Below are 14,215 nucleotides of genomic sequence, written 5' to 3'. Positions count from 1 at the left end.
TGGGCACCACATTCACAGTATTTTTGAAATCTAAGGTGAATCAACAGTCCATGGCTCTTTACTGTAGCTTTTACTGGAGCCTTCAATGGAGATGCCAGAATACGGTTTCTAGAGCACTGGACATTAGTAGATCCAGGAGGGTAATTAATCGGATGGAATCCAATTAAAAGATTACTCTCCTGTTCTCCAGATAGGGTGGTATATAAATGCACAAAATTATCTGTTGGAATCCCTCAGGCAGCTTACCCAGAACAACCTTCTTCTGGATCCACTCCAGCTCTCAGTGGAGGCTCTAGTTCAGGAAATCATCTTTATTCAGAACAGCACTTAAGCATTTGCTTAAAGTTAGGCATGTACGTAAGAGCCACTTCCAACAAGGCTGTACTTAATTGCACCCTATCTGCCTTCCTAAATTGAGATGAATGTCAACAGGAAGGTTTCAGCTGATTTTGGAAAGCTAGGAGGAGGCCGCTGCCATCTCCACAGAGTCACTGCACTTCTTGACCATGGGAACACTCACAGAGTTATGTAGTGTATGGTGTATCTAAAATCGCACATTCTTTTGGGCCTGGGAGCTGTCCTGGGAGGGTGTGAAGATGTGTGGCCCAGTGGATCAGCACAAGGAGCTCGCCTTGGCTCCCAGTGCCTTCCTGGGGGAGCTGGTGCCGGATGGGGGATGGCAGGGAGCCAGCCCCGCTCAGAGCAGGGTCAGCCCTGGATCCAGATCAGGCTGGTGCCAGGGGTGCCCGGTGTCCCTGCAAGCCACCAGCCCTGCACCCTGAGCCAGCAGCTGCGGCATGGTGCCGAGGCCGGGTACCAGGGATGGCGCAGGAAAGGTGCCGGCGTGGGGAAGGTGTGCACACATGGGTGGCCTCTGTCTTCCACTCCAGTGGCAAGGGTTTTCTGCTTGAATTGGGAGCTGAATGTGGGCAGATTGCAAGGCCAGTTTGTGCAACTGGATTGTGGCCATATAAGCAAATGGGTCCAAGGTCAAGGAAGGCTGAGGAAACAAGAAATGTTCCTGTGCTCACGCAACATATACCAGGTTAAATGAGCAATTATTTCTTAACTCATGTGCTGACACACTTGTTTTCCTTCCTTGTCAGTGGACTTGAGATGATCAATTGTCTTTACTTTTTAGAGCTCTCAGGGTTATGTGAGGCCTCAGGATATGTTTTGGCCTCAATGACCTTTGTAGATTGTTGTGTGTAAAACATAGATTTTTTCTGCCAAAATAAATATCAGTGTAATGCAACTTTCTCTTACAGTGGAGTTGGGCTCAGAAGATGCCATTGCATGAGGTTGTGTAGGTTTTCTATTTCAATAAAATGTCTTGATCTGGCCTTTGCTTCCCCTTTCACTATCACTGTGTGAGCGGCATCAACTGGTTCCATGATCACAGGACTTCACTGATGTCCCAAGTATGAGCAATGAACATCTCTGCAAGGCTGTATCCAGGTCTACAGGTTAGGAAAAATAAACAGGACCTTTTTTAATATGCAATGATGGAGTGCATGAAACCCAAAATATATAGCAGCTATAGACCTAACCTAACTTGAGATTTCTGCAAAACACTGAGCTCATCAGCAGGCTGCAGCCAGCCACAGTGACCATGTGCTCATACCAGCTAATACTGGCACAACCTGTGCTGGGTGCTCTCCTCCTCTTGCCTCCTGCACAGCATAATGTGGCATAGGCACACCACTTGGGTTGCTGGTGCCTGGACCCCACCAGTAACAAAGCTGCTCAAGTGCCACAAGACAAGAAGAGCAGCTCTCAGATCTCTTCTTTCCAAACACTGGAGGCAGAGCCACATGAGTTTTTGTGCCTGAGGGGCGGCTGCTATGCTCAAGCAATGTGCTTGCTCACTAGCACCAAGGTTTTGAACATGGGGCAATACCAGGTAGCACACCTCTGGCTAGCAGCCTTCTTCCAGTGTGAGATCCAGGGCCAGCAGACGGGCATCATTTGCCCACCAGGTACCTGGGTGGAAAGAAGCCTTGGTGCACTCCTGGAAGAAATGCAGTGAAAGCTGAACTCGCACTGAGGGCTGCATCTGCATAGGCATGGATGAAGCAGTGAGTTGAGCTCTGTTCTGCTCCTGCATTAAATATCACCGATTTGCACCTTGACTTGCTCTCTTACCAGGCTTAAGAGCTTAAGCTCAGCCTCTGTAAGCCTCAGGCTGTATCTTGGGGTCTCCAGACCATTTCTCCTCCCCCGACTCCTTAGTAAAGCACTTATATAGCCTTTACAAATAGAAGGGATTAAAATACATAAAGGTGTATGTTTGTATGTAGGCATGCATTTCCATGTAGGCATATGGACAAAGGTGGAGTTTTAAACACAAAGTTGTTTAACAAGAGACTGTGCTGGTTGCAGGCACTTTCATTCAGCTCCTGTGCAAAAGGGCCTGGTTTGCACTAGGCTCTGGATAGGGGGAGACAGGCACACTATTTCACAAGCACTTTAATTGCCAGCTTCTGCCAGTCGTCGAGTCCTGAGGGTACCTGCTGGGAAGGCACCCTGCTCTGACAGTGCTTCCTCTCACAGCCTCCAAGAAATGGGGCAGTGGTACATATCTACCTGCCAGACTTTCAAAGGGGGCCTGTCCCGAGCAGAAGCACCTCATGGCCATGCAGGAGGCAGGTCTTAATCACTGGCTAAATGCATCTGGTAGGGGAGAGATCAAGTGTGATGTAAGGCAGAGTCTTCTACATGTGGCTGCAAGCTGGCTTAAAGCACGGCTTGTTGTTCTAGAGCAGGGGAAGTTGTCTGCGTAGATCTATCCACCAGCCGAGTAACAGATCTGCTGTCAGGATCTGCAGCGCTCAGTAACAAGGATATGCTTCCAACAGAACTTGAAAGGCCCAGAAGTGTCTTGTAATATTTCAGAGACCAGGGCGGCTAGAATTTAATCCCTGACTTCAGTCCTCTGTCTTCTAAACAGCATTGCTTTAAAACATGTCTTGAAATGCATCATTGCTAAGGAGTCGCAGCAGCCATCCTGGAGAAATGCTTGAACTCTCCTGCCCATGTGAATCAGACCACTTGTTTTGCTGAGGAGTTAGGAAAACAGATGATTTGCTCATACGTGCCACTTTTCAGCAACAACTCCCTAAGTCTGCAGACATGTGAGTTAACAATATCAAGCCCTGCAAAAGTGGGCATTGGCAGTAACTCCAGCTCAGGTTCAGGTCCTCCTTGCTCTGTTCCATCCAAATTCCCCACTGGCTTCTGTGGACTTCGCTTGAGCCAGGAGTGCAGAACTAACTCACTTACAATCTGGGCCGTGCTGGAGGGGCAGCTCATGGGAGGGCTGGTACCAAAGCTGGACTAAGTACCCCTGCGCCTCTGTCCTGATCCACCTCTCAGCTGTGACTGTACATTGCTGCCGCCAACCTTGGGGCTGAAGCCCACTCTGGAGCATCAGTGGGCTACAACAATGGAAGGATGTCTATCCTGGCTCAGCCACAAGTCCGTCTAGCCTTCCGTGGCAAGAGGGATGCCCTGGCATACAAGCCCCCTGAGAGTGGCAGGTTGTAATCTCTCTTCTGACCCCTGCAGAGCCTCCTAGAAAGGCTCTGGCTGCTCCCCTGCCCTCCCCTTTTTATTTACCTCGTCCCATCTTGAAGCTCCATCAAGTCATGGCACCCTTGCCCCCAGAGGGGAAGGTTTGATGTGAGCATCCTGGTGACCTTTACATCCTTCCCTTTATTTTCTCTGTTGTTGACTGGACAGGTTGATTCTTACATGCTTTTTTTCTTTTCCCACCATCGTCTTTCCTGCCTCTCCCTCCCCTTTACCAGACAGGGTGAGGAGGTTTTTGTTACGTGAAGAAATCAGTCAAGTGAATGGACAAACTTGGAAGCCTAATAAAGAACATAGAAGTGGGGCAAGCATGTAGTCACGCTTCCCCAGAATAATCCTCAGCAGTCTGCGCTGTGACAGGGCATGATGTCTTTTTACTCAAACACTCTTGACAGATTTTTCTTCTCTGAATCAATCTAATCACTTTTGAGTGCTTGCCAGCTACTTGCACCTACAGTGAGCGGTGGCAAGAAGGTCCACAGCTTAGTAGTGCACTGTGTGAAGAAAGAAGGGGATAAGGTGTTTTTGTAAAGACTCAGAGACTTAGTCAGGATTTGGATCCAGCTTAGAGGCCACCCTCTGTGGTTAGGATATGAAAGGAGAAGGAACAAGACTTGAAGCCACCAGTGTTACTGTGGGCATTCAGCCCTGCCAGAAACTGTGAGCTGCCCCTGCCCAGAGAAGCTGTTGCAATCAGTGACCTCTGTCAGTGCAATGATCTCCTGCCAAACCCATGGCCTGTTGCTGTAACTACTACTCTCCCTTCCCTCTGCTTTATGAGGACAGGACTTTGCAATAAAATGGGGTTTCAGCAAAAGTGCCTCTCCCAGTTTCCATTCCCCAGAAACTCCTCAATACTAGCAGCTCACTCTTAAGGAGACCCCAGGGTCCCGTGAATTTGCTTGCGAGAAATGGCTTTTTGCTAGAGAGCAGGTGTGGCATGATGCCTGCTACCACTGTACATCTGTTCTGCAATGTCTGTGAACTGCTACCCAGTGCAATTCCAAACAAAACCTCAGGTCAGCTTGAGGCCAAAGCACATACCTTTGGCCCTCTTGCACCACCTAGGGTCTTGCTTGCCTGCCTCTGGATGCCTTGTGGGGAAGTGGAGAGAAGATGTAAAGAGCTGTTTCATTTCCCCAGCCCAGGCACCTAAAGAGCCAACACACACAGAACGAAGAAATGTTCATCTGTCATCATGTTCAGCTGTGGACATCACTGGAAGTCAAACTGAGGTGCAGGTATAGATGATATCTAAGTCTTAGGGTGTGCTGGCTCTCTGCACAGGGCAAGCATTCCTATGTGAGAGCAGCAGTCACTACCCTTAATGTCTCAGAAGTTCTTATTCTGTCTGTTAATTGAAGTGCACAGCACACACTTCTTTAGTCAGTTTTTAGCTACACACATAGTGTTTATCAGAGCAAATGCCAGGGCAAAAAAACCCATTTGAGGCTGATGGATCATAATGCAGTTTTATTTCCAGGACCAGGAGTGTAGCTGTCAAGTGTATAAGGATCAGAGCAGAGGGCCCAGATCCCAGGCTAGGTTGGGGGCATGAGGGACAGTGATACCTCCATACCACCATTGGTGCTAGTTCAAACCACTGATGGCAAATGACCTGTGGTTTTCAGAGATACTCCATGAAAGTGGAGGGCAGGTGCGCACAGCCAGTACCTTGCTGGGTGCGCTGCCCTGGCTGACATTTATACTCCCCATCCAACTCTTTACTACTCTCTCTCCAACTCTTTAACTGCTCCGGCTGAGCTACTGATCGTATTCCTCCGTAAGGGCCTGCGGAGTGTGGGTGAGGAGCAGAGGGCAGCGATGTTGGGTGGTTCCAAATGTCCTTGTGCATGCGGGAGGGGTGTGTGCGCGTGTCTGCAGAGCTTTGTGGTTCCTATCTACAACCCAGCAAGCAACTGACCTGCAGCTTCCCAACCAAAGGACAGATTCAGCTTAATCTGTTAGGAACAAAATTTCTGCTGTCAGTTATTACCGTTAACTTTGCCTTTCATGACACTGGCCTTGAGCAGGACCTTGCCTTCAGATAACTGCAGGTGGTGCACTGCAGTCAAGCTGCAGGCAACAATATTTTAATTACAGCTGGAAGTATGGTGAAAATCCACCCAATATTTAGGAGGGCACTTGTGTGGGCACTTCAGGTTTCTTTTCTTCTCTGAGGGACACACATACATGCATTCAGGGTGCCATATCTTATCTTCCCAGCCAGAAGGACGCTGTCTTCAGGCTGTGGCAGTGCGAAGATGTGAGGCTGGGAGCTGACAGCCGGATCTGCCTTTCAGGAGCCCTTTGGCTGCCTGGGCTGCAGTGAGGATGGGGCTTCCACATGAGAGGTGATCGGCTGGTGCACAGGCACACGCTGAGGTGTTAATGGGCACGCGGCTGTAACAGGTAGCCCTTGTTAGTCCTACCCTGGTGTTAGCAGACAGGGGGGCAAAGTGCCGCCAGCTGTGGCACAGTTTATCAGCTGGGCATGCAGGCACCACCCCCATTGCCTCTGCTGGCAATGGAGGTCACTCAGCAGCTCATGTTCTCCAGGGCTGATGTGGGGATGCCCTTTACCTGCAGCGTGCTGGACAACGTTTCCCTCAGAGCTATCTGTCCCCAGCAAAAGCCGTCCCTGTGGTCATTGTTTGGAAAGGTGTTTATTTTCTGTCTTGCTTTCAGAAGGGTGATCTCAAAGGGGCTGAGGAGAGAATTTCCTTAAGTCACCAGAAGCTAAGCATTGGACATGGTGAAATCAAATATGGTGTTTGATTTTTCATTTAAATGCTATGTGCAGGCAACACCCTTATTTATTCTCTAAAGCTTTTGCAACAGCAACACATAAAACCATAGCAACAAAGCTGAATGATTGCTGTCTCCACCTGGCCACGATTTCTCCATCCCTGCAGCTTGGGCTGAGGGGAGCAGTGCATTTCTTGGCAGGGTGGCAGGTGCTGGTGTCTCAGTTGCAGTGCAGTCCCAGCACCAGACACAGTCAGAGTTTGGGACCTGACTTGTTCTGCCTGCTTGTTTTTTTCACACATTCAGGGTTGAGAAAATGTTTAGGCTGGAGTCCCTCACTGTTGAATGCATACCGATGAGATAGACTCTTTTCTCATAGACAGAAAGGGTTTTCCTTCACAATCTTGCTTACACTTGTACTGCATAAGAAAATATGGTTAAAATTCACTTTCCTTCTGAATGCTTTTCCTCTCGCTTCTGTAATGACTGGAAAATGTTGCTTTGTTAAACATATTTTTATTTAACCACAAAGGACCATTCCAGGTGTCCCTCTCCACTGTCTGCACTCTTTTCATTGTTTCTATATAAGGTATTAAGGATAGTGCATCCTGATGTGGGTCTCTGATGTGATGAGGGAGCGATCTTCAGACATGGAGTTATTCTAATATTTAGAGATAGGTTTGCACCAGCTATGAACATTTTGGGGACAGCCTGTCAAGATCCCTCTGAACAGCAGCCAACCTTTCAGCAGATCAGCTCTTCCTCTCGTCTGACACCCATGCCAGGTCCTATGTGAAAGGATGGGGGTTAATACTTTTACAAACGTACCCAAAGTGTTATAATAGGTGATCAAACTGTATAACACATAATTAAGTCTCACGGTCTCTCAGAAAAACAGAATACCCCAACCATTGAACCCTATACGGCAAACGTATTTACCACTGAACAGACAAAGGCCCCAGAAAATAGGCTAAAGATGAAACCTCTGAACACTGCTCCCGGAAAGATGGAAGAACAGTTACATAAGAAATAAACAACTGCAAAAGGATTTCCTCACTTAAAAAGAAAACCCAACCTGTACAAGCCATGACATCAAAACTCCCAGTTGTGCTGAAAACCATACCCTTGGGAGGAAATGATGTACAAATCCTAACAACTCCCTTGCCCTGGGAAGGAAAATAACATCCATCATGCATGGGGTGAATACAGAAAGAAAATGAAACCATAATGATTTGCTTAGAGGAATGGCAAACAAAGGCAGAAGAGTTAAATGTTCGAGAGGTGGAAGTCAAAGCTCCTGGAAAGGTGGTCGCTTACACATGCTGACCTGCTGCAGAGGCTAGGCATGAGAATGCAAGAAACAGGTAAAAGACCTAGAAGCACAGCTGCAAAACAAAAAATAGAGAGGCAGCATCTTTAATTACCAACACCTTTATGAGAAACCAGAGGGAGCTGGAAAATGTCCCAAGATGTAGTAAAAATTGGATTATAAAGAAAAATCAACATAAAGAAACAGTTCAAACTTAACTAATAGATGTAATCTTGAGTAATCTTAAGAGGAAAGGTTTCAGCAGTCACAGTTAAAGCCAAACTATAAAAACCTAGTGGCCTAGTGGTCTTTTTGTTTTACAGGGTGACCGACTGACAGACAACAGTTTGAAAAGCAGCAGCCAGACCCAGGGACAGAACTGTCGATTTCACTAATGTTCTTTTAAGAAAATGTGTAAATATCAGAAGGAATCTAGGAGGGTTATCAAGAAGGTAAAAAGTTTAAAGCATTGGGGAAATTAATTAAATGCTATCAGCACTCTAAGTATCAGTAGTTAGCAGTATAGCATATCAGTAGTTAAAGGCTGAGAAGATTGTGGGTTAAGTCTGCGTATACAAAGGTTTGAGGTCTGAAAGGCACAGTGAATAGTACAATCTTCTGATTTAACCAGAACAGAAGAAATACCTAAGGAAAATTACATAGGTACATATGAGAGGATACTCATACCTCTCCAATAACCACACTTAACAGCTATATTCTTTTGTTTCTAAGAATTAAACCTATAAAATTCATGATCCTAAGTAATGAACTCTATAATTCATGAATTATGTATAGTTAATTTCCTTACTTTAAAAAAAAACAGAAGGAAAAAGAAGATGGCAAAAGCTGTGTATAAATGTATCAGCTGCTGATTTAAAATAAAGTGTAAAGTTTGTCTGTTTATTGTAGAGAATATGGGGAAACAACTGATGGAGGATTGGGGAAAAGTGACCCAGTATACTGGAAGCTCCTGTGAAGGGAAATGTCTGGAGAACAAAGATCATCATTAATAACAATCTTCTGTTAATCTTATCTTCTACAGGAAACACAGAAAATTGAGCACCCTATTCCAGTCCTAGAGATACTGATCTATGTATGTTATGTGTATGCATGTTTGTGTTTATTTATGAGTATCCTTTTATGCGTTTACAATAGATATTGCAAAATGTTGGGAGAGATGTATTGCTAATAAACTCACATAAACCCTCTTATGAGATCTGGGTTTAATCACAAGATGTTCAGTATGTCTGCTACCTTCTTCACTGTCTCACCAGTAAGACTAACAAAGGATTTGTAAAATAGTCTACAAATGAATACACTGCTACACAGTCACAGAAGGGTTATCAATCATGAAGGCTGTGAACAATCAAATATCATTCAGTTCTGAGCCTACTGTACATCTAAAAGGAACATGTTTTCCTCAAATGGTGCCTTCAAGACCACATGGCTGCTACATGCAAAAATACATCCAATTGTAATGTTATTTATACTAATTGTTAAATACTGTGCATGTTTATATGTGGTGTACCTCCTGATGATGACAACACCCTGTCATGGGATGGACCCACCTGCTCTACAACACCTGAGAGGCAAGAGCAGATGTTGCCACAGCACTGCCTCAACAGTGAATGGTCAGTTGCTGCAATCGAGCTGGCAGATGGGCGTGAAAGCACTGATCTCCTAGGTTCTTACATAAAGCCCAGCATCCAGATCTGCTGCGGGTTGTCATTTACTCTATCTTGCCCATGACAGTGGTCCAGCTAGTTCTGGAGTCCACACATCTGGTCCATATCTCTCCAATCTGGCTACAAGGATATTATGAGAGACCATGATGAAACCTTGCTAAAGCAAAGTAAACCACCACTACCACTCTGCCTCATCCATTGAAACAGACCTCCCGTCAACTCGCAATAGAAAGCAATTAGCTTGATGAGGCACAATTTGCCCTTGGTCAATCTATGCTGGCTGTTTCCAATCACCTTTTGATCTTCACATGCCTGATAATGGCTTCCAGAAGGATTTGTCCCTTAATTGTCACATGGTTTAAAGTGTGGCTGATCATCCTTCAGCTCCCTTGGCCTTCATTGCCCTTCTCAAGGATGAGCATGACGTTTGCCTTTTTCCAGTCACCAGAGGCTCTTCCTGATTGCCATGACCTAGCCATTCTTGGGGTACAGAGAGGAGGCTCAACCAGCCGTTCCTACCTCTTTCCATTGAGATCAGGAGCATTTTGCTTAATATTAGTCTCCATTTGGGAGACTAATATTAAGGCAGTCACCTTTTCTGCCCAAGATATTTGGTTGCCCCTCCTTCCTTTTAACCAGTTCCATGCTGTCTGTCCTTGATCACCTCTTTGCTATAAAGACTAAGCAAGCCCTAAGCAAATGTGACCTTCAGGGGGACATGCAGCAGAACAGGATTATTCAAGGACTCTTCTGGTTTTGTTGAGAACAGAGTTGGCAGTTAAATTTCATGTCTGCTTGACAACATATGCATCTTTTATATATGTAGGTATGCCTGTGTGCGTGCGCGAGTGTGTGCCTGCAAGTATTAGCCAAACAGGACTGGCGAGGAACAGATGGTAGAAGATGGTGGTTGAAGGAGGGATAAGTCCTTTCACCTGGTTATTGGCAGTCCAGGGCAGCAGTTCGCAAGCTACTCTGCTTGGGAACTTCCAGGGCTATGGATCCTCTCTTATTTCCATAGCCAGACTCATAGCCCTCTATTTGGGAGTTCCTCTAACAGTATGCTGGTGGCTCTAGGTGATTTTTCCAGCCAGGACCAACCAGGGCATGTCTCTGCCTGCCCTGTGCAGGAGGCTGGACTTGCCACGGTGCCTCTGGCTTACAGGTTTCATCAAAGCAAACAGAAGCAGCTTGCCAGGTACCTCAACTTTGAGGGGCCGAGCCAAGGGCACATGGAACACTGCCAGAGAGAAGCAGGGGAGCAGGGAGAAAATGCTGCCAGCAGCTCGCCCCCGTGCTGGGAGGTGTTCAGGCACAGAAAATTATCCAGAAGAAATGATAGCAGTAACCATGACAATGTCAGCAGCACGACACTAGCAGGGCTTCCTCAGGGATTAACACTTTTCCATACCAAGAGTGTATCTCCCTTCTTCTGATGTGCGCTGTTGATTCAGTGGTAGTCCATGTTTGCTTTATCTTCCTCAAAGCAGAGCTACCTGAGAAATTGCTTTCTCTGCAAATTGCTTAGGCAGCACTACCTGTACAATGAAAATATTTTTTACAGAAAGTCTCTCCCAGCCCATGTGCTTGCGGAGCACTTTGCTCCACAATCCCACCTTGATTCCCCTCCCTTGGATGTTCCCATCATAGCCAGGAACCGCTGCTGACTGAAACTGAAGTTGTCTCATTTCACTGAGTACACTGCTATTTTCTAAGGTGTGAGTCAGAGCCTTCCAGTTAGGTGTCAGCATGTGCTATTTGCTAGAAATAAAATCAACATGAATTAATTCTGCTTTTTTTTTTTTTTGTAAGTTTTTGTCTTTTCCTGCTCCAGATCACAAGTGAGGTACACACAGAGCAGAGCTCAGAGAGGCTGGTCCTGGCTGTATATGAGGACCTGCTTCTCACAGTACGGGCTTCCCAGGGGGGTTGGTCACTAACAAGCATGATTCTGGTGGAAGAAAAGGAAAGGAGAACTGTGGGCGCTAAGCAGCCTGACAGGCTGGCAGGCCTTTCACATTGCCTGCTCAGTGCTCAGTCTCTCGTGCCCATATCAGCCAAGGGAAGTTGTTGTTGTTGTTATTGTTGTTGTTATTGTTATCATCATCATCATCATCATCATTATTTTGCAGAGCTCATCTTTACTCTTCTTTTGTCTGGGTCAACAAAGATCGAGCTGCATCAATATTTACCCCTAGGAAAGCACAGCAGTGCTCATTTACAATATATGAAATTGCAGTAATAAGCATAAAGAATAGTACGCAGCATCTGACAGGATGACTGATGTAAGCTGTCAGCCAATATTTGACTTTCCAGGTGAGATTAGATTTAGCATTTAATATAAACATAAAGCATGCAGTACAAGGCACTTATTTAACAGACAATTGCTTATAGCCTTCTGCAGGCTGGAGGCTACTTAAAGTTTAAGATATCTCTGCTCCTTTCTGGAGTATCGTCATATTATCCAGTGGAGTTTTAAAATCCTGAGTGTTATCGTGAATTTCTTTAGAGAAGGGCACAGGAAAGGTAAGTTTCTGTTGGTAATTCTTTATTTCCTATTGAAAAAGCATAGTAATTTTTGTTCTGAATCAAAGAAAAAGCAGAGAGATTTTACACACAAAAAAGTTTCAAGGCAGTTCATATTTGGATTTGCTTACAGATTGCTTACTTTCATTAGATTACGTTTATCCCCTATGTTGGAGCATGTGTGAGTGTATAATTGCAGAGACCTACATGCACGTGTACCTGCGTCCTTCCATGTGTGCGTGCCTGTTCTGTGCACACTGATATTGCAAGGCTAGTCCAACAAACGGAGGAAGGTAGATTACTGAACTCCAGTTCAAAAGACAGTGCAATTTCTTATTAGTGATGAAAATTCACTGTCTCTTACCATAGGCTGCAATAAGCTCATCACTGCTTGAAGACTGCACTGAGATCGAGTCGACTTTTTTTGGAAGCTTTGCCATATGTTGTACGGCTTGGTTGGCCTGAAGCATTTAAGGACAGGTGTCATACAGGAGCATCAGTCTGAAATGCTGTACCACACCCTTTGCTTTTTGCAAGCTAGCAGGCTGCAATCCAGTCACACCTTCCTCTGTGGGAAAGGCAGAAAAGGACAGCGGCTTTTCTCAGAGCTTCTTGAGAACTCCTTCACTGGAGTCAGTATGTGATAGTTTCTGCCCCAGACCTAGCTCAGTTCAAGCAGGACCAGATGGATCAGCACTGAGTGACTGGATCAGGGGGCTATTCGGACTGACGAGTAATCAGTTGCTGAGCAGGTATCTCTTCCCTCATCTGTCCCCCCACCCCATTGCTCTGTTCAAGGGTTAACAGCCTGGGAGCCTCAGCAGGGTCACTCTCCCACCCTTTGCCCCTCTGCTAGCAACACTAGCAACACTGCAATCCAGCCTTAGAGAAAGACCATTGAAAACAACAGCTCCAGACAGGCCCTGGTGCAGGAGTGTGGTGGAGGGGGACGTCTCCTGTAGGATGGAGACCTGATTATGGTTTTCTAAGGAGCAGCTGGGTCTGACTGTGGCAAGCTTTGGGATAGCTGGGAGAGGGTCAGGACAGATGTGGCTTTGCAGCACTATTCAGCGTCCCTGCCCCTTTGGGGTGGTGGTCCTAATGACCAATGAGGCTATTCCAGATATGGGGGCTGTGTCTTCTTGTCCCTCCCCTGTCTATCAGGCTACCATTTAGGAGTTAGCTGTCTGGCTATTATGCTCCCACGGACTCATTTGCGCTTGCATGGGTAACCAGCCTTCACACCAGATGTAATGTCTGAGACAAAACAGGGAAGGGGGAAGGTCACACCCCTCCCTGAGAGATGCTGGGCAGCTGCCTGGAACGGCACTGTGCCAGCCCTTACAGGATCCGATACGTACTTTGTCTTCTCCTGGGCTAAATGCTTCTTCACTTGGTGTTTTGCCTCAGTAGGGAAGCCAGTGTGCCTCAACCCCTGTAATGTGGGTCATGGGGGCCCATGCCCACTGATCTTCACCAAGGCTTCCCACAGACCGAAAGTGAACTGAGTGAGGAGACGAGTAAGACCTCCTTGGGTCTCTGAACATATTGAACCACTCAGAAGTGGGGATTCTCAGCTAATCTGAAACTGGTACTGCGCTTTCAAGTGGCAGGTGGTAGATGTTCTTAGTTAATTGGCATTATGCGGACAAAAGAAACCAATGTAACTGTTTTAGTATAGATATTTGATTAAAATAAGTATCATGTTGTCTTTAGTAGCCCTAACTTGCAAGGATGGCTGAAATGCGAAACTTCACTTGGGCGGTGGAAAATATTTTCAAGGAAACCTTTCTCACTTACATGAATGGCTGGAGGAAAAACATGACGGAAGCGGCAGATAAATTGCAAGCCACAGTTGCTGCTGAAAACTTGGACTATGTTATCCTTTATTTGATGGTGATGATTGGGATGTTCTCCTTCATTATTGTGGCGATCTTGGTGAGTACTGTGAAATCAAAGAGGCGAGAGCACTCCAATGACCCATATCATCAGTACATCGTTGAGGACTGGGGCGAGAAGTATAAGAGCCAGGTTCTGAATCGAGAAGACCTCAAGTGCGTGATCCACGAAAACTTGGGTGCAAGGGACAAAACAAGCCCTGGATCACCCTGACTTTTTGGAAACATCAGCAATGAGGAAATCATAAAGCCACGTGCAGGGAACTCACCGGAATTACAAATAGCTGTGAAATTGTTTATTAAATTAACAGACAGGTCAATGCGGAACAGAGTGCTGAGGAAATCAACTTTACTGTTTCCCATAAGGACTTTGGCACAGCTGCTTGGAGAACACCCAAGAAAAATGCATGATTGTGCTTTGCTTTGATACTCTGTTCTTCAGGAAAATAAAACCAAGA

At 46.1% G+C, this 14,215-nt stretch overlaps 1 protein-coding gene across 1 annotated transcript; it reads left to right on the top strand.

The window, feature by feature from the left end:
* The first annotated feature begins 13,593 nt into the window (after nt 1-13,593).
* On the top strand, nt 13,594-13,971 carry KCNE2 (potassium voltage-gated channel, Isk-related family, member 2). The gene has a single exon (XM_010580369.1). The coding sequence runs from the start codon at nt 13,594-13,596 to the stop codon at nt 13,969-13,971; it is 378 nt and encodes a 125-aa protein (XP_010578671.1).
* The last annotated feature ends 244 nt before the right edge of the window (nt 13,972-14,215 follow it).

Source organism: Haliaeetus leucocephalus, unplaced genomic scaffold, assembly GCF_000737465.1.
Source record: "Haliaeetus leucocephalus isolate CR32 unplaced genomic scaffold, Haliaeetus_leucocephalus-4.0 Scaffold702, whole genome shotgun sequence".
In the NCBI taxonomy this organism is placed as follows: domain Eukaryota; kingdom Metazoa; phylum Chordata; class Aves; order Accipitriformes; family Accipitridae; genus Haliaeetus; species Haliaeetus leucocephalus.
The sequence above is the reverse complement of the archived record's forward strand: the minus strand, read 5'-3'. Positions and strand labels throughout refer to the sequence as shown.